This window comes from Pogona vitticeps, chromosome 2 (assembly GCF_051106095.1).
Source record: "Pogona vitticeps strain Pit_001003342236 chromosome 2, PviZW2.1, whole genome shotgun sequence".
In the NCBI taxonomy this organism is placed as follows: domain Eukaryota; kingdom Metazoa; phylum Chordata; class Lepidosauria; order Squamata; family Agamidae; genus Pogona; species Pogona vitticeps.
In genome coordinates this window covers 4438250-4459417 of record NC_135784.1, presented here as the reverse complement: position 1 = coordinate 4459417, position 21168 = coordinate 4438250, and the positions used below count along the sequence as shown (strand labels likewise).

The 21168-nt window shown below is 43.0% G+C and overlaps 1 protein-coding gene across 1 annotated transcript in view; it reads right to left on the bottom strand.

The window, feature by feature from the left end:
- Window positions 1–1032: 1032 nt before the first annotated feature.
- The window catches only part of LOC140703825 (uncharacterized), a 412915-nt gene continuing 392779 nt past the window's right edge, over window positions 1033–21168 (bottom strand). The window contains exons 2-3 of the mRNA XM_078387265.1: window positions 18885–19014; window positions 1033–13113 (exon numbers count right to left, since the gene is read on the bottom strand). Coding sequence (XP_078243391.1) covers window positions 11652–12920 — 1269 coding nt within the window. The 5' untranslated portion in view covers window positions 12921–13113; window positions 18885–19014 and the 3' untranslated portion in view covers window positions 1033–11651. The remainder of the gene's footprint in view (window positions 13114–18884; window positions 19015–21168) is intronic.

The following is a 21168-nucleotide window of genomic DNA, read 5'->3' as shown; positions in this document are numbered from 1 at the left end:
TTAGAAATCTACTGAATGAGTCCTCTGCCACCAACAGTGTCTCTTATCTGGAAGCACGAAAGCAACCACCTTCTGCTCCCAAGTCAGCACCAACAAACCTCACACCAATCTCCCCCCTCTCACTGCTATGGCAGATTTCCATGGGCTGCATCTCTCCACTACGACAAAGCAAATAAAATCCTTCTTATTTCCCTTTCCCGGATTATGAAAGAGGCCAACACATATGTGATGGCAAGAGAAGGGGACGACCGAGGATGAGATGGCTGGACAGTGTCTGCGAAGCAACCAACATGAACCTGACACAACTCCGGGAGGCAGTAGAAGACAGGAGGGCCTGGCGTGCTCTGGTCCATGGGGTCACGAAGAGTCGGACACAACTAAACGACTAAACACAACACATATGCCTGAGGGCTCCTCTGCCTCAGTGCCCTGTGTGCCAAGAGGAATGCCCTGCGTGGTGGTGTCATGGAGTCAGGATGGGCAGCGTTCATGTCCCAGGACTGTTCTCACATTCAGGGACGTCTTCACTTGGTCTCTTCCAACTCTCACCCTGCCCAGACTTCCCTCTTCCCTCCCAGGAGCTGGGACCGACACCGATTGCTGCTAGTTTGCCTTGACTCTAATGCAAAGGGTTTGATAATGACCTGGTGTGGAACCCACAGATGGAAAGGCTGGCGGTAAAAATGGAAAAGGGAAAAGCAACCCGATGGCTGCAGACTCCTGCTGGTTTGCCTAATTCTCCTTTCCTCCTGTCCTCCATGCTCACGCTGGCTGTTTCCACAACCTGCTCCCCCTGCTTAAAGGAGATTCCCAAAATGGAGGCCGCAGGATGGATCCATATCAACAAATGAAGAGCAGGCCTTGGGTAGAGTGAATGGCACCGCATTGTGCATTTGGGACCAAACGTGCAAAAATATATTCTGCATTTCCACAATGCAGAGTGACAGAGTTGCGGTATTACCAGGATGCACCAGGTGGCGCTAACCAAAAGAACTTCCCTGAGAGATGAAGACACCAAGCAATAAAGCAGTGTTGATAGCAGAATAGTTGTATTATTTACAGGATATATACATACATGTACAGCTTCGTCCTTGTTTTCAGTCCCAAAGTCATACACAGCAGTTGCCACAGAGTTCAATGTATAAATCAGAGTCAAAGTCCTTGTAAATTAGTTCAGCAGTCAAATACCATATGTTCAGTCCAGTAGCCAGAGTTCTTCTTCCAATATACAGCACGAAGACACGGCTTCTTCCAGGATACTCCAGCACAGCACCACGACAACACCAACCCACAACACAGCAACCCACAGAGTGTGTGTGTTAGGTCTGCTAGCTTTATCCCAGGGTTAGCCAATCCTGGGAATGCTCTCTCAGCTGTTACAATTTACTCAGCCGGATAAATTCTAGCTATGCTTCTTTCTACAGTACTGATTCTGATAAATACTTATTTCTATGTACAAAACTGTATTTAACAATTCCTTCAGGTTTAGCTCAAACCTGTCAATCTACTCCAATTGTTGAATTCAGTTTTGTTTACATATATACATCTTTAAATTGTTTTTCAATATTTCACATTACATAATATTCACATGCATATTCATTTCACTGCATTCCCAACATGTTACAAGCTCTTTCATATTTTGTAGGTCTTAATACCTTAGTTAAACAATCTGCAATATTCTTTTTAGTTTCACAGTAAATCAGTTTGAACATTCCATTTTCTATACTTTGTTTTACATTTTGATATTGTATATCTATGTGTTTTGACCTGTTTTTAATATTTGGAGAAGTTGCCATCTGAATAACAGCCTGGCTATCCTCATACACTGCTATTGGATCTTGTAAATCTATTCCTAGATCCTGCGCTATTGTTTGTAGTAAACAAGGTCAGTACATAGTTCAAATAGTGCAGCGTATTCTGACTCAGCAGATGATAATGATATAAACTTCTGTCTTGCTGTTTTCCAATTTACTAAACTTTCACCTAAATGAACTGTCGTGCCTGATGTAGACCTTCTTGTTATGATATCATTTCCATAATTTGCATCCGCGTATGCAGTTATGGCCAACTCTCCCTTTGGTTCTAAATATAATTGTTTTGTGTCTCTTTTAAATATCTCAATACTCTCTTAGCAGCTTGCCAATGTTTCTCATTTGGCTTTCTCACATTTCTTGATTGTAAATTTACTGCTATCGATATATCAGGTCTTGACCATCTACTTAGGTACAACAGACTACCTATCAAAGATCGATATAAATCAATATCATATTCAGGACCTGTTACATTTTCTCTTTCAAATTCCACATTTATTGGAGTGATGGCACCTTTGCAATTTTCCATGTTGTATTGTTTTAATAGCTTCAGTATTTTATTTCTCTGAGCTATTTTAAATCCTTTTGCATATCTCTTTATTTCTACTCCTAAGTAATTGCTAATTTCACCCAAGTCTCTTAAATTGTAATTTCTCTTCAGCATTTTAATTATGTTACTAGCAGATTTCTCATCCTTTGTAAATATGGCAATGTCATCTACAAAAATCTTCTGCTTCTGTTAGGTCCCTCCCATTTTTGTCATTTATCATGTCCATCTTTGCACAAATGTTCCTCTAATATCTCCAATTTTGCTGAACAGATCTCTGGTTTTTCCTTTTCTGTTATTTTCCTCTATTTCTTTGCATTGTTCATTTAAGAAGGCCCTCTTGTCTCTCCTTGCTATTCTTTGGAAGTCTGCATTCAATTTTCTGTAACTTTCCCTGTCTCCCTTGCATTTTGTTTCCCTTCTTCTCTCTGGTATTTCTAAGGCCTCATTGGACAGCCACTTTGCTTTCTTGCATTGCCTTTTCTTTGGGATGTTTTTTGTTGCTACCTCCTATACAATGTTACGAGCCTCTATCCAAAGTTCTTCAGGCACTCTGTCCACCAAATCTAGTTCCTTAAATCTGTTCTTCACTTCCACTGTGTATTCGTAAGGGATTTGGTTTAGATTATACCTGAGTAGCCCAGTGGTTTTTCCTACTCTCTTCAGTTTAAGCTTGAATTTTGCTATGAGAAGCTGATGATCAGAGCCACAATCATCTCCAGGTCTTGTTTTTGCTGACTGTATAGAGCTTCTCCATCTTTGGCTGCAGAGAAGATAATCATTCTGATTTCAATATTGCCCATCTGGTGATTTCCATGTCTAGAGTCGTCTCTTGTGTTGTTGGAAAAGAGTGTTTGTGATGACCAGCTTGTTCTCTTGACAAAAGTCTATTAGCCTTTGCCCTGCTTCATTCTGAACTCCAAGGCCAAACTTCCCTGTTATTCCTTTTATCTCTTGACTCCCTACTTTAGCATTCCAGTCCCCTAGAATGAGAAAAACATCTTTCTTTGGTGTCAGTTCTAGAAGGTGTTGTAAATCTTCATAAAATTGTTTAATTTCAGTCTCCTCAGCAATGGTGGTTGGTGTATAAACTTGGATTATTGTGATGTTGAAAGGTCTGCCTTGGAGTCGTATTGACATCATTCAATCATTTTTGACTATGAGGGCTACTCCATTCCTTCTACGGGATTCTTGCCCAAAATAGTAGATATGATAATCATCTGAGTTGAATTTGCCCATTCCTGTCCATTTTAGTTCACTGATGCCCAGTTTGTCGATGTTTAATCTTGCCACCTCCTGTTTTACCACCTCCAGTTTCCCAAGGTTCAATGTAGGCATGGCTAAATCTGGGGACCCTTAAGAAAGAAACTATGGTGTTGTGTGGAGTCTTGCGTTGGAGAGTTGCTATTTACTGAAAGTGTATTATTGAGTCTGCTGACTGACATATATCGTTCTATTGCACATAGTTGTAGATACACTGCTGGTGAAGGAAGCCACCCTCTTTGTGTGTCTGGATATCAAAAGGAGAGATTTGGGAGTCTTAGGGCAGCTTGACCATTCTGGGTTTTAGAGTGCAGTCTTTTGTCGAGACAGCTGGGAATTGAACCTGGGACTTTGTGAGCCTACAAGCTGCAGCCTCTCCCTGACTTAAGAAACTTGGCTATTTTTAATGTATGCTGGACGCCCATATCAACAGATCAAATATTAGCCAAGGTTTCTTAAGTCATTACCAGATGGAACTGTTACATTGTTATATACTATTATTTTCTTTCCCACCTAAACAAACCCATTCTTCTGAACACGGCTCAAAGGTAAAGTCTGTCATACTTTACATGACTTGTTGTTCCTCTGTTGTTTCCTTTAATCACTGTTGCTGTTTACAGAACCAAGCTTCAAAAGTACTGAACACAAAACTTGGGTCTCATGACTAGGGTGTGAAGTTCAACCAAGCACCACTGCCCCTTTATCTTAAAGCCTCTGCCGAGTGTTGTAGCAGTCTCTGTACTAATCATATGCCTGACAAAGTGGACATGTTCCACAAAACATTAAAACACTTAGTCTGAGGAGCCACTGCTGTCTTTCACTTTCTAATATCAAGTTCTGCTATGCAAGGATCAGGGAACTTTTTTACCTTTTACCCCCCCCCCCAAATTTTTTTATATACACTGACATTAACCCCTTGATTGGAAAGGAAGGAAATTATACATTATTTGAATTCAAAACCTTTTTGAATCTACACAGGCTGTGTACCAAACTAGCAAGGTGCACCAAATTTAATAAAGATGTGCACTATTTTTACTGGAACACATTGCAAACCAGCCATGAGGTGATGTAAGTAGTAAGGTGTCCAATGTGCCTAGCAAGTTGCATTAAATTTTTGCTAGCTCACACAGGATTTAATCATCATCAATAGCTGCCAGATAGGTGCTAGCAATGACATGTTTGCTAGAGACTTCTGAGTTTTTTTGGGGGGGCGGAGTCCTACTACTTCCATCATTCTGTGTGTGCTATGCAAAAAGGAACAAACCAGGCTAAAGGTCATGTCACACACCCTGGTGCCACAGCCCAACATCAAAGGACCAATGCGCTATTTTTTTAATCATCAACAATGGAAAAATCAGCAGTGGCCAGATGATTGGAAAAGATCAGTCTACATCCCAATCCCAAAGAAGGGCAATGCCAAAGAATGCTCCAACTACCGTACAATGGCACTCAGTTCACACGCTAGCAAGGTTATGCTCAAAATCCTCCAAGGCAGACTTCAGCAATATGTGGACCTAGAACTCCCAGAAGTACAAGCTTGATTTCGAAGGGGCAGAAGAACTAGAGTCCAAATTGCTAACATGCGCTGGATTATGGAGAAAGCCAGAGAGTTCCAGAAAAACATCTACAGTACTTCTGCTTCATTGACTATGCAAAGGCCTTTGACTATGTGGACCACAACAACTTATGGCAAATTCTTAAAGAAATGGGAGTGCCTGACCACTTTATCTATCACCTTAGAAATCTATATGTGGGACAGGAAGCAACAGTAAGAACTGGACATGGAACAACTGATTGGTTCAAAATTGGCAAAGGTGTACGACAAGGCTGTATATTATCTCCCTGCTTATTTAACTTATATGCAGAATATATCATGCAAAAGGTAGTACTAGAGGAATCCCAAGCCGGAATTGCCGGAAGAAATATCAACAACCTCAGATATGCAGATGCTACTACTCTGATGGCAGAAAGTGAGGAAGAATTAAAGAACCTCTTAATGAGGGTGAAGGAGGAGAGTGCAGAAAATGGTCCATGGGGTCATGAAGAGTCAGACACAACTAAATGATTAAACAACAAACAATAGATGACAGACTGAAGTTGACCCAACTCCTCCTGAAAAGGTGGGGATTCCACACCCACCCAGGCTTTTGTGAGTGCAAAGAAGAGGCCATTGTACAGCTGGCCCAGGGTTCTCTACCTCCCTCAATGTGTGGCTGGGAAGATCTGAAAGGAGCTGCCACCAAATCCTCCTGACCTTGTGAACTCTCCAGCGCAAATTGTCTGACATCCTTTTCTCAGCTTCGCAGCAAACGGCATCCTGTTAATTGTCCAGCGGGGCTTCTGATCCAAAGAGAAAGAAATCTCACCTGACCTGGAAATGTTGGAAGGATTTGGAGTTTGATTCTTCTCTTTTGGTCCAGAGATAAACTTGCAGCTATCAATTCGGTCTCACCCGCTCCTTTTTAGGAAGGAAAAGGGATCAGTCTGGAGGCGTCTTGGATGAAGGAAACCAAACGATTTTCCTTCCATTATGCAAGGCTCTCTCTCCATGTGCAAAAAAAGGGAATGGAAAGGCAGCTAACAAAGGAACAAGAGGGAGGAAGACAAAGGTGGTGGGAGGAGGAGGGGCATCTCATACACTTTTGCAATTAACATAATGCATCAAAAATTCCGCCAGAGACTACAAAGAAAGCTCTCTTCACAAGGGGATTCCCCAGAACCCTAGACGTGCAGGACGTATGTGCGCAATTCCCACTTCTGATTCCTGTTTGAAGTGTGCCAAGGGAGGAGCTCCCTCTTTGCCTTTGTAGCTCTATATGCTCCTGAAGGGTGATTTACTTACTTTGCTTTTATTAGACTTATATACCGCCCATTTAGAATGTGTCTACTCTGCAGTTTACACAAAACACAAAAAACAAAATAACAGATATAATGAATGAAAACATATATGCATTAAAATGGGGACCAGTTTTACTACAAAGTCCAAGGTGGGAAAAAAGGAGGACCATAGCCAAGGAAGAGAAAGGCCACTGATCCCAAACTCGGAGAGCCTCTCCAGGAGGATACCATGGTCGACAGTATTAAAGGCAGCTGAGATATCAAAGAGGACCAACAAGAACATTTTGCCCCCATCAGCCTCCCTAAGTAGGTCATCCGTGCCATGGCGTGGCCTGAAGCCTGACTGAAATGGATCCAAGGTGTCGGTTTCATCCAAGATGGCCTGAAGCTGATCGGCTGCCACCCTCTCAACTACCTTACTGAGGAAAGAAACATTGGTGACAGGCTTATAATTGCCAATATTGCCTGCTGCCCAGTTTCTTCCTACTGGGCCTAATTAGTGTTTCCTTAAGGGCAATAGGAACCTTACCCTCAAGAAGAGACCCATTTGCTATTTCAGTAGCCCATTCAGTGGTCACTGGCCTGGCAGCTTTGATTATGCAGGCTGGGCAAGGGAGGAGGAGGCTCAGCAGTGTTCAAGGAACTTGTCCACCTCTGTGGGCATCACAGGCGGAAACCGAGTAATTCTCAATGAACAAGGCACTGCACTGGATGTCTCCGCTCAATCCACTGTTTTCAAATAGGGTGCAAGATCCCAGTGGATGGCCTCCACTTTTGATTTTTAAAATGTTGCAGATTAGTCACACACTAATCATTTTGGCCAATTCTGGATAGATTACCTACTACAGTCGTGCCTCACTTTACGATTGCCCCGCATTACGACAAAACCACATTATGACAACGTTTTTACGATCGCTTTTGCAATCGCAAAATGATGGTCTGAATAGGGGTTTTTCACTTTATGATGATCGGTTCCCTGCTTCGGGAACTGATTCTTTGCAAAACGACGATTTTCCAACAGCTGATCAGCGGTTTTAAAATGGCCGCTGGGTAAATAAAATGGCTCCCTGCTGTTTTCTTGATGATTGTTAGCCGCCTAGAGTGGTCCTGAGTTGGCTAGATAGGCGGGATATAAAATAAATAAATAAATAAATAAATAAACAAACAAACAAACAAACAAACAAACAAACAAACAAACAAATAAATAATATCTGCGACTGATTCCTCGCAAGACAGCCACCGAAAATGGCCGCCCTATGGAAGATCTTTGCTGGACGGTGAGTTTCCAGCCCATTGGAACGCATTGAAGGGGTTTCAATGCATTTCAATGGGCTTTTTATTTTCGCATTACATTTTCATTCTACAGCGATTTCGCTGGAACGAATTAACGTTGTAATGCGAGGCACCACTGTATACGGAAAAGTTCCACCTGCTGATTGGATGCTTCGCTTATCTGGATAGAGAAGTAAGCTTATGGCAGCCTTTACATTGGTAAGGTAAAGGTTAGACGCAACCTTGGCAGTTTTTAAGTTGTTTTCCGCCTCTAGATGTTCTCTAGCCTTCTACTGTTCTGCTTCATAGCTCACAACCGCTGGTTAAACCAAGGGGCTGGACGGGCTCTGCAGTGGAGAGAGCTGTATCCAATAAATTCCAGCAAATGCAACATTCAACAGCACCAAGGTTAGAATGGAGTCTCGACTGAGCTGGCTACCTTGAGCCTGGCAGGTGGTCACAGCGCCAGAGCAATGGACAGCTTTCAGGCATCTGTTCATCATTCTTCTGGCACAACTAACAACTGTACTAATGCCATATCTTCCTCTACTCATAATCACCTATATGTTCTTAAAGCCCCTGCTAGGATGCAGGCCTTCCTTTCCACTCCTAGCGCAAAACAGTCTAACAACAATGGAAAACACTCAAATTAAGAGACAGATAAGTACACAATAATAAACAATAACATAATTGACATAGACAAAATAAATTGAACACTTAATTAAACTAGAAATCAATAAAAGTGAACAGAACATAAATACCATTTATACATTGCAACTTAGGGCAGGGAAGGCTAGATCGTAAGACTGAGGAAAACCTTTCCGCCCACCCCGCCACTAAGTGCAAAGCTGTAAGTTTCTTTAATAAAAAGATAAGAACAGAATAAAATGAAATAAAATGAAGTAAAATAAAAAGTAAAAAAGATGGAAGCTAAGATGTACAGTGGGGTCTCGACTTAAGTAATTAATCTGTATTGGAAGGCAGCCCGCAGGTCGAAAAGTTCGCAGGTCGAATATGCATTCCCCATAGGAATGCATTGAAAACCATTTAATCCGTATCTGCTTTTTTCCGCCCATAGAAACTAATGGGAAGCTGCTATTCCACATTCTACCACTAGAGGGGGATATATTTTTTCTTTTTTCTTAGATCAAGAAAAGTTCAGGAAAGGAAGGAGGGAGGCAGGGAACAGTTTTAAAAGCACTTTTGAAATCATATTTTCACCTTGAAAAGCACTTTTTCAGCCAAGCCAAGCCAAACACCTTTTGGGGAAAAGGGGGCAGCAAAGGAGGGAGGGAACACCTTTTAAACCAAACACCTTTCAGACAACAGAACAGATTGAAAAGCACTTTTCAAACACGCCAAGCCAAGGAAAGCACCTTCTGGGGGAAAAGTGGGGCAGCAAAGGAAGGAGGGAACCTGAAACCCCCCCCCCCAAGAAAGGCACAGAATCCAGCAACCATTCCTCCAGCACAAAGATGCCCAAGAAGAACCTCTACCTTTGAGCTGGTCTCTTGCCTCAGCATGGTCAGTCCAGCACTCGGTGGTGGTGGCGGCAGCCAGAATCCTTGCCCGGGGGGAGATGATGGCTGCGACCCGATGGGATTGTGACCTCTGAGGAGGGCGGGCAGGGGCCAGAGAGGTGAAGCGTGTGGGAGTTGAGGGAGGGGAGCCAGCCTGGGTAAGAAGACGGGCAGGGGCAAGAGAAGCAAAATACGTGGGAGCGGGGGGGGAAGCAAGCCTGGGGAACAAGACAGAGAGGCGAAGCTACTGCAGGAGCAGGTGAGGAGGAGAGAGAGCAGACGGCAGGTCCGCTCTCCTCCGGGGAGGGGAGGAAAGTGAGGCAAGGCATGGCTGTGCTCAGGGTGGGCAAGAAAGGAAAAAGGTAGCAATGGAGGGACAGAAAGCAGCCACGGCAGACCTGACCTACCCTCCTCCTTCTCCTCCCAGGGAGCTCAGATCAGGGGCAGGGTCTGTGCTGGCCAATGCGCTCTTTTCCCCGCCGTCTGGTCCCCTCTTCCCAAGATCCCTCGCCAGCCTCCGAATCAACAGGAGGGGAGGAAAAGTCAGTTTGAACTTTCAGTTAGCCAACAGTTAAGTGAAAGTTCAGGTTTCACACTCTCCCCGCCTCCCTTCCGTAAGTCAAAGTAAAGTTTGCAGATCGAGGAAATATTTTCCTCTAAGAGCGGCTCGTAGGTCAAAAAGTTCATACCTTGGGTCGTTCGTAAGTCGAGACCCCACTGTAATGTCTCCCTGTGATGGACAGGTCAGTAACCACTCCTGTCCATCACAATGGAACCCTGATTCAGGAGCCAATGGTTGTACAGAAGCGGCGGGACGAAGGATATATAAGGGAAGTTAGAGTTTCAGTTAGGGATCAGTTAGGGATGAGTTAGGGATATCAGTTAGAGAGAAGCAGTTTAGGCAGTTAGGACCAGCCGTGTGTTAGAGAAGGGTAATAGAGAGATAGAGAATAAGACAAGGAAAGTACAGATCTTGTATGGTTTATGGTTATGATTGGAAAGAATTAGAAGTTAAGAGAAATGAATAAATATCTTGATTAAAATGATTCTACCTAAGCAAATATGAATGTTACAAAAGCACAATTTCTTGAATGAATAAAATAAGACCATCCATGATTCACTTTACATGATTTACTTATACAGTAAATACTTAAATAAACATTGTTATATTGGAGAACTGTGATTTCAGAGTCATATGTAACAGAGTGAGGAATAAATCCTCTGGTGGCAGTGGAAAAGGGTTGAGAAATAAATGTCATACCCGAAAGTGAACCTGGGTTGTGTGGAAGAACAAACAGGGGAACAGGGGGGGTGAGATACCCCCCAACCTAGGTCCTGTCCCGCAACAATTTGGCTGTAGATCTTTTCCAACGGAGATGGCTAGAAGTTGAATTAAGGATGAAATTATACCTGGCATTCTTAACCCAGTTCATCCTATTGCTGTACCTGGCAATGAGAGTGAAAATGGCAGCGCCAGTGCCAGGATGACCACCTGCGTCACCTCCACCGCTTGCGCTACCTCCTCCACTTGCTGTGGGAGGCAAGGCAAGGTTCGGTGCCTGTCCCAGAGGGGAGACCATGGAGGATAGCAGCAACAGGCTGGCGAAGTCAAGGAACTGGCACACTGAGCCGCCCAGAACATGGCAGCCAAGGAGAAGGAAGAGGCCTGCAATGGAAACAGTGACTGCTGGGTGAAACTTGCTCCAATGGTAAAAGGTGGAATAGTAGCAGAAGTAGCAGGAGAACTCATAGTAAGCAAGCACCACTGTTGCCATTCTCCACGGCAACCCTAACCCTAACCCCTACAGGGCATACCAGGTGAAGAGGCGAGGAAGGATGGCTTTTATGACTATAGTTGCCTCAATTTACTCAGCCTTCACCATTGCCATCACCACTTGGCACCACTGGCAACACAGCTAGCACAGCCAACCCACCTCAGACTCAGAAACACTCAAGCAGCTCCATGAAACACATGTTCTTTTGGCTTCTTCTACTCTCGCCAAAGAGCACCCAGGCTCCGCCGACCCTCGCAGCACTCGGATCTGCTGATCTTCACAAGGTCAAGCTCTTCCATGCCTCACAACCCTAGGCTCCGACAAGCCTCTCAAACTCCAGGTTCCACCAAGCTTCACTAGGTAGGGCTCTTCTGAGTCTCACAATATTGGGCTCCAAATGAGCCTCTCAACTCCTGGCTCCACTGAGCCTCACAGCTCTGGTGTCAACCAAACCTCACAACGCTGAGCGGGCTCCATCATTCCTCACAACACCAGGCTCTGCCTTGCAATATAAGTCCTACTTTGTGTAGGCCTAGCCTTTCGTTTTAGGATTTTTCCTGAGTGTGTGTTTTTGATGTGAATTAAGGTTATTATTCTGACTGAAGCGCTTTACACATTCCATGCATTAATGTGGTTCCTCTACTGTATGAGTTCTTTTATGTGAGCTGAGGTGACTGCTCCAGCTGAAGCTCTTTCCACATTCTATGCATTTATATGGTTTCTCCCCTGTGTGGATTCTTTGATGTGACCTAAGGTCACCACTCTGACTGAAGCTCTTTCCACAGTCTATGCATTTATGTGGTTTCTCTCCTGTGTGAGTTCTTTTATGTGACCTAAGGTGACCACTCTGACTGAAACTCTTTCCACATTCCATGCATTTAAAAGGTTTTTCTCCTGTGTGAGTTCGTTGATGTGTATTAAGGTTACCACTGTGACTGAAGCTCTTTCCACATTCCATGCATTTATGTGGTTTCTCCCCTGTGTGTGTTATTTGATGTGAATTAAGGTCACCACTCTGACTGAAGCTCTTTCCACATTCCATGCATTTATATGGTTTCTCCCCTGTATGGATTCTTTGATGTGACTTAAGGTCACCACTCTGACTGAAGCTCTTTCCACATTCCATGCATTTATATGGTTTCACCCCAGTGTGAGTTCTTTGATGTGAACTCAGGTGACTGCAGTGACTGAAGCTCTTTCCACATTCCATGCATTTATATGGTTTCTCCCCTGTATGGGTTCTTTGATGTGGCTTAAGGTAACCACTCTGACTGAAGCTCTTTCCACAGTCTATGCATTTATGTGGTTTCTCTCCTGTGTGAGTCCTTTGATGTGAACTCAGGTGACTGCAGTGACTGAAGCTCTTTCCACATTCCATGCATTCATATGGTTTCTCCCCTGTGTGAGTTTTTTGATGTGAAATAAGGTTACCATTCTGACTGAAGCTCTTTCCACATTCCATGCATTCATATGGTTTCTCACCTGTGTGAATTTTTTGATGTGTATTAAGGTTACAACTCCGACTGAAGCTCTTTCCACATTCCATGCATTTATGTGGTTTCTCCCCTGTGTGAACTTTTTGATGTGAACTCAGGTGACTGCAGTGACTGAACGTCTTTCCACATTCCATGCATTTATATGGTTTCTCCCCTGTGTGAGTTTTTTGATGTGTATTAAGGTTACTACTCCGACTGAAGCTCTTTCCGCATTCCATGCATTCATATGGTTTCTCCCCTGTGTGAACTTTTTGATGAGAAATAAGGTGACCACTTTGACTGAAGCTCTTTCCACATTCCATGCATTCATATGGCTTCTCCGCTGCGTGAGTTCTTTGGTGTGAACTTAGGTGACTGCTCTGACGGAAGCTTCTTATTTTATTGGTGAACTCTGCCATGTCTTTTGCTATTTTGGGTACACTTCAATGTTTTTCTGCCTGTGGAACACTTTCTACTTCCTCGTCCCCTTTGTCTTTTTTTTCCCCTCTCCGTTTCGGTATCTCATTTATTTCTTTTTCCTTCTTTCCATATGGTTCTTTTTGTTGACTGAAGAGTTGGCCGCATAGAATTCTGGTTCCCTTCTTTGTTTCCCTAATGGAGAAAAAAAGGACGGGAAGTACAGCACAGAAAGCAATCTCATTTGGGATCAAGCAAAGGTATTGGCTTTCTCTTTGACAATCAGGAGGAAGGGACAAACCCTAGATCTGCACGAAGGAGCAGCAGAAAGAAAAGTTGCTTGTGACTTAATTATTTTTTCTTCTGTGTGATCAGACGGAAAGACAGGAGAGTTTGAGAAAATCATAAAAGCTCTTTATATTGTTAACATAAAATTCAACACCTAGTTAACTCTTCAGAATTGCTTTGCTTTTAAAAAGAGGACCATCATACATGTCAGGTTTAGGTCAAACCTGTGTGAATTGTTGAATGGAATTCTATAAGTATTAACAGGATCGGAGCTACAGGATATGCGTAGCTACAGGTGGTACAGCTGAGCTGATTGAGGCAGCTGAGAGAAGAACGACATATTTGGTGAACCCTAGGATAAAGCTAAGAGAACTAGCTTACACAATTTGTTGGTTGTTGGGTTGGTTGTTGGTAGTGTATGCTATGTCGGTGTTGCTGTATTGGAGAAGATCCTGGAAGAAGCCTATCTCCGAGCATATTGGGAGAAGAACTTGTGGTTTCAGGACTGCTCAACTGGTAAACGAACTCTGGACTATTTACAAAAGGACTTTGACTGTGATTTACGTATTGAAACTGCTGAACTGCTGTGCATGACCAAGGACTGTGAGACCAAGAATAAAGCCGTGTATATATGTAAAAATCCTGTAAATAATACAAGTAATACTTCTATCAGCACTACAAGTGGTTTGGTGTATTCATCTCAGGGAAGTTTATCTACCAATACCACCACCTGGTGTATCTTGGAAACACTGCACCTCTGTCAATACAGAAAAGAGAAAGGATGATAATTTCCTGAGTACTTGTGTCTAAATTGTGTTCTCAATTTTCTGCTATGCATGGAAGAGAAACAGAACATTCTTTGATGTCACCATCAGTTTCCTATGTTTCTGTAACCAAAAACAATGGAGATTGGATCCTATGTGGAACTATTATCTGGATATTTGTTGGACAATTCTGATTTTTAGGTTGTGAAAACCCTTAAAGTGCAAACATTTTAATTGCTAAAATATTTTAAAATATGAAAATAACTTTCTGGGCCATTTCTATGTTATAACAATCTTAGCCTACAAGATGGCAACAGTAAACCAGATATGAAATATTTCTGCTTTACATTGAAGCATAAGAACCAATTATTGAGGGCAGAATGGCTTTGCTTCCAAGCAGAAATGAAATCCATTCATCCAAGCCCCTTCATGGATTAATGCCTTGTTGTGGCAAAGGGGCTTGAGTACAGTGGTGCCTCGCTTAACGAGCGCACCGTATAACGATGAATTCGGATAGCGATCCATTTTTTTTGATCGCTAATGCGAAGGCATACCGACAGTTCCAATGGGCGAAAATCGCTTAGCGACGATCAGTAAGCATTTTGCTTACCGAATTTCGCTTAGCGATTTTTCAATCAGCTGTTCAGCGGTTCCAAAATGGCCACCGGCCGCCCGAAATGGCTGCGCACAGCGTATTCGCGCCCTGCCCTCGCTTACCGACTGCGCGAAAATGGCGGCCAGATGGGGGAAACATCGCAGAATGGTGAGTTTTGTGCCCATTTGGAACGCATTAAACAAAGTTTAATGCATTCCAATGGGCTTTTCCGTTCCGTATAGCAATGTTTCCCCATAGCGAAGGTTAATCTGGAACGGATTAACCTCGCTATGCGGGGCACCACTGTAATTCAGAGAAGCTATGGGCTATGCTGTGCAAGGACACCCAAGATGGACAGGTCATGGTGGAGAGTTCTGACTAAATGCAATCCACCTGGAGCAGAAACTGGCAAGCCACTACAGTATCTTTTCCAAGAAAATCCCACGAACAGAAACAAAAGGCAAATAGATATGACGCTGGGAGATGAACCCCTCAGGTCAGAAGGCATCCAACATGCCACTGAGGAAGAGTGGAGGACAAGGACAAGTAGCTCCAGAGCTAATGAAGTTGTTGGGCCAAAGCCGAAAGGCTGTGGACATGCCTGGAAGTGAAAGTAAAGTCTGATGCTGCAAAGTAAAATACTTCATAGGAACCTGGAATATAAGATCTATGAACCTTGGGAAGTTGGATGTGGTTAAACAGGAGATGGATGGGAATGGGCAAATCCAATTCAGACGATTGTCATACCTACTATCGTGGGCAAGAATCCCAAAGAAGAAGAAACGGAGTAGCCATCATAATCAATAAGAGTGGGAAAAGCTGTAGCGGGATACAATCTCAAAAATGAGAACAAACCTATCCATTTTGAAGGAAATCAACCCTGAGTGCTCACTGGAAGGACAGATCCTGAAGCTAAGGCTCCAATACTTTGGCCATCTCATGAGAAGATAAATCTCCCTGGAAAAGACCCTGATGTTGGGAAAGTGTGAAGGCAAGAGAAGGGGACGAAAGAGAATGAGATGGTTGGACAGTGTCACCGAAGATACCAACATGAATTTGACCAAACTCTGTGAGGCAGTGGAAGACAGGAGGGCCTGGTGTGCTCTGGTTCAAGGGGTCACGAAGAGTCGGACACGACTTAATGACTAAACAAGAACAAAAAGAAATGAAAATGAAACAGGAAATATTATGGAAAAGGCCTGGAAACACTTGACTGACACTGGATAAAATAAACGTTCAGGTTTAACATTAGTTCTTGCTAGTAAAACATTGAAACATTCTCAAATCTTACCTTTCCAAGGGAGGGGAAGGGAGGAATGCCAAAATATAAAATTTCACATGCATCGAGTGTTAAAATAATTACAGGGCATGAGGAAGAGCAGCCCAGTGGAAATGTAGAATGTGTTGAAAAACTGAGGCTTGAACGAGTTAGTTCTCCTGGGAACAAGGTCACAGGGCAGAATAATGTTGACATAGCTGAGAGTTCAGGATGGAGGCAAGAAAGAAGAGAATGGAAAAGGTATTCATCTTATTTAGTTGTACGTGTTAATATGACATTACAAGAATGGAACCCACTAGCTTGGGAGGTAATGAATGCTCCAATGCTGGAGGCGTTGAAGAGAAAACCTGACAGCAATCTGTCAGATCACTCTAATTGGGATTGAGGCACTGAGCAGGGGGTTTGGACTTGATGGCCTTACAGGCCCTTTCCAACTTCACTATTGACCAGAGGTAGTTTTTGCAAGTCCTGCAGCTTGTACTCTTGATCACAGGCTTTTATTCTTCCAGGCTTTGCAAAATTTGAGTCAAAACCATGACATTATGTTCCTAGTGGCAGCGTACCAGATTCTGAGTTACAAGCCCTTGTACTTACAGGCGGTAAAGGAACAAAAAGACTCCTATTTTAAAAAATGATTTATATACAAGGCCCCTGGACCTCTAGGTCCTGCAGAGAAGATTGTTGGCAGTTCAGTGAAGTGGGGATAAGGGTATAAACAATGGCCCCAAAAGATAGCTAGTGCAAGAAGGAAGGGATGCCAGAGAGCAACAGCAGCACCAGATGAAGACAATACGGATTTTCCTCCATAGATCCAAACCGGCTTTGCTAGATGAACACTGAGAATAATTTTTATTTGTGTTTGGCTTTGCTAAAAGGCAAAGCAATGTATTTACTTTCATAGATTTTTATTTTAAACCATTTTAATATTCCACAAGTTTTCATTGTGCCTTTTAAGGCTTTCAGCTCCTTTTTATGCTCTTACATCTGGCATTTAGGCTCTCAGCTCCTGGACTGAAACATTCTTATTGTTTTCTTTCCTCGTAAAATATATCTCTGCTGTATTTTCAACTGAATTCTGACTTAAGTCATTGATTCAACTTTAGTTTTCAAAGATATTTTAAGCTTTTGTTCTTACAATTTTCCATTGTGCAAGACTTTTAGGTTTTTAATATTTTTATACTTATGGAACACAGAAGCAATGAAACTTAAATTAGTATTAGACAAGCTGATGTTGCTTGGAATTATTGCAACAGTGAAAAAATTATACCTCGATACCCAGATGAATTTTGACATAAATGGAAATGATTGTCGGGTTTCATTTGAAATTAATCTTTTTTTGATTAATGCCAGTTGTGATGGACTCAGGCTTATGGGTTTCTCCTGGTGGTCTACAAAGTTGTATCGGTCTCTTAGGGAGAGGTTCAGGCATCAGATTCCCTGACCTAGTAGTCTGAATGACCACTTCTCAAGTATTTAAAAGCCACTACCACGTCTTCCCCTGCTCTCCTTTCTGAAAGCTAAATATGCCCAGATTTTTAACATCTTTCCTCCTATGGTTTGCTCCAGGCCCCAATTACCCTTGTTGCCCTTCTATGAACCTGTTCCAGCTTGTCTTCACCCTTTTCCAACACTGCTGTCTAGAAGTAGAGAGAGTACTCATGATGAAGCCTAAGCAGAGCTGAATGGAGGGGAATAAGAACTTCATGGGTCCTGGGCACTCTACAAGGTGCTTCGAGAATGACAATTTGATCATCTGCTCCAGAATTGTTCTTGGAGCTTATTTCATTCTTTCTTTATTCTAGAGGTTTCCATAATAAAAATTCCTCTTAGGTAGGCTTTTAGGACATCTCATAGCAATGCTGATTTTATTTCTGCAGTATCATTTATTTCATAGAAATTTTTAATTTATTTATTTATTCTTCCAATAATTTCTATATTTGAACATAGAGCTCAATCTCCAGATTCTAGATTTACTCTTTGCTTCATTGACCCAAGAAAGTTTTAATGGTGCATGGTCAGAGGCTATCTCAGGGGCAGATTGTATTTTGTCCAGATTTGAGACCAAAGTCTCTGAAATAAGGAACTGATCAATTCTTGAATATTATCTTTTAGAAAAATATGTATATTCTCTCACTTTAGGATATAAATATCTCCACCCATCAATTAAACTTGATTTCTCTATTACCTTCCTAACTTTATTACCATCATTTGAAATCTATTTTTTGATGTATCTATTTTGTTTAAAATACAATTTGTGTCTCTGCCTAGGATAATTTCTCCCCAGGCAAATTCTTTTATCTTTCTTAAAAACTTCTGCATAATGCAGTTCCCAATATAACACATGGCACTGTCTGTGAACATCTCCAGGTCCTGATGGTCAAAAACCTTCCAAATAGTCTGATCAAAGCAGTCCTGCAGCTGTTGGGAGGCACCATCTGGCCAAGCTCTTATGGTTCTAATAGTGGGGAGAACAATTTTCCTGATGGAGACATATGCAGGGATTAAAAACAAGGTCACGTGCTTAGACTGGCCCAGATATGCTAAGGGGGAAGGAGACCTGTTAGATGAGGACCCTGGCTCTTCACATTTCAACCAAAATTCCCAAGAGGAAAAGCCTAGCTCTCTGAAGACGGAGACGGTAAATTACACTCCAACACCCATGATAGCATCAGAACAAGGGAGGACAGTAAAAAAAACCAAATTCCCCCCCCCTCCAGCCCAAAAGGTGTGTAGCTTTCATTTTCATCCCCTGCTTTGGCTTCCAGGGATTAGTGGAGAACATCTTTGCATAAGGAGGATGCCAACAAACTTGGACAAGTTTAGATGAGGGCAACAATTGTGATCCAAGGACTAGAAATCAAATGCTAGAAAAATGTCCATCAGATTTCCTTTGATTTTGATTCCTATCTTCAGCTAGGGACTCAACATAAAGTTGATCTAGGCTACTTCTAACTTGGTTATTCTCTTAAACAGCTGCATCCCGTTGGGGCAACAAGAAACCACCTTCACACTCTCTGCCCAGGAGGCCAAAACACCTTACCTGGAGAGACCTTGTTGTTCCCAGAAATCTCAAGTAGGATATCCGTGTGCGGAGCTCTCCGGCCTGGATGCAGAAGATCTCATTTTTTACTGAAGAAATAGGAAGTCAACTCGTAAAAGAACACCAGCAGCTGAAAGGGGAAACCACAAGAAAAAGGGTCTAAATATTCTCCCCTATAGGCCGGGACAGAAGAGGTAGAGTCCATACTCCCAATTCAGAAAGGGGAACTGGCAAGCCCAGAGAGCACTTCCTTGATTTAAAAAAAACATATTCGACTCATGGCATCGCATTGCAGTTGAAATCTAGGGTTTCACAGAGAAGAATCTGAGGCATGTTGTTCTACTTCTTGAGGAGAAATTAGGGAGGAGAGGCTCCCCTTGGGTTTCCTGGCATTGCTTCACGGAGGCTGCCACCAATTTGCAGGGAGCAAAAAAAGGGGTCCCCTAATGAAGTGGACTTCCATTCCCCTTTTAATTTTTTTCCCCTCCTGTCTCCTGGATCCTCCCCCCACAAGAGGAACTGAAGGAAAACATCCTGAATAGTAAAACAGAAAGGAGAGGGAGAGTGTGCGTTGCCTGCCTTCACTCTCCCTCCCACCTTCCTCTTCCTCCTGCTATCTACCCCCCCCCATTCCTACCCAGGGCATTGAAACCTTAAAATCCCTTTTAAGTTCCTTCCTTACCTTCCTTTTTTTTTTTTTTTGACAGCCACTGATTCCTGCAGGCTTCAGGAGAAAATTCAGGGGGGGCTCTTCAAAAGAAAATCGAGTTTGAGCACACCCCCTCCAGACAGACAGACACACACACACACACACAAAGTGTCTTGCTGGGAGTGAACATCGCGGGGGGTCTCCCTGTTTCTGGGGGGGATCCTCAACCTCCCACCTCCATCCCCCCCCCCAATAAATGTGCAATGGAGACCAAAAAGGGTGGGGGGGTTTTACAATCCGGATGGCAGACAGAAGACCTCTCCCCCCTCTATCCTCCGGGGAGGGTATTTTGCCTTCCTTTCTTTAAAACTCCCCCCCCAAATATTTTGCACCCCTCCCCCATAGCTCACCTTCTTGCACGTCCTAAGGAGGGAAATTCACGAGGGGTCCCCCTTTGGAAGCGCCTCTCCCGGAGGCCATAGAGACGGGGAGGGACAGAAGCGCCCTCTGACCGCTTCCGGTTCCTCTTTAGAGAAACTCCAAAAACGAAGGAGCTCGTCTATCCTATTTCGTAGCTCTAGGTTCCCCCCTAAACCAAATGGTCTCATGAATGAAGGGAGGGGGTGTGTGTGAGGAGGAACCTGCAGAAAGAAAAGGGGAGGAGGGTCGGGGGGGGTTGTTATATAATGAAGAATTTCCTCCCCCCTCCCGATCTGAGGTGCTCCTCTATACCCCTTCGTAGCTCTACATTCTCCCTCTTCTTACAAAAACGGGGGGTGGGGTGGAAGGGAATTCCTTGTTTGGTCTTCAAATCAAAACAGGGGCCAAAGGGCAGGAATTCCCCCCCCATCATCGTCATCCTCTTCCGTCGTCTGCTCTCAACCCCCTCCCCCCCCCCGGGCTCTTCATTAATGAGACTGATGTGGAAGCTTCAAATGGTCCCCAACACGGTGGGCAAGGCTATTAACAAGGGTGAAAAGATTCCACAATACAGTATATTCCCCCATTCTTACAGTGGCCCCTCATCTCTGGAACAATTTTTACATACAACATAAAAAAATAAACTATGAAAGTATAAATGTACTAAGAATAAAACGCAAATTCACAGCAGAATCCAAAATGGGTGAGTAGGAAAGGAATACACTTGGGATTATTTACCTGCAGAGAGCCCCCTGCCCCCCCCCCTTTGAGGGCTTTTAAAATCAGTCTGAAGACCTGGCTATACAGGGAGGTTTTCCCTACAGCCATGACCGAATGTATTTTTCCTTCCCACCCACCTACTCACCCATTTTGGATTCGGCTGTTAATTTGGGTTTTATTCTTACCATTTATGCTTTCATGGTTTATTTATATATATATATTTTATGTAAACTGCCCAGAGTAGGCACATTCTAGATGGGTGATATATAAGTTAAATAAATAAATAAATAAATAAATAAATAAATAAATAAATAAATAAATGCATAGATGGGTGATATATATAAGTTAAATTTAAAAATAAATAAATAAATGCATGGAATGTGGTAAAGGGTTCCAGGACCAATTCCTGGTATTTATTACCTGTCTCTAACACATTAATCAATCAGCCAGGGACAGAGAGATCCAATAAATATTTGTTTATTTTCGGCTGAAAGA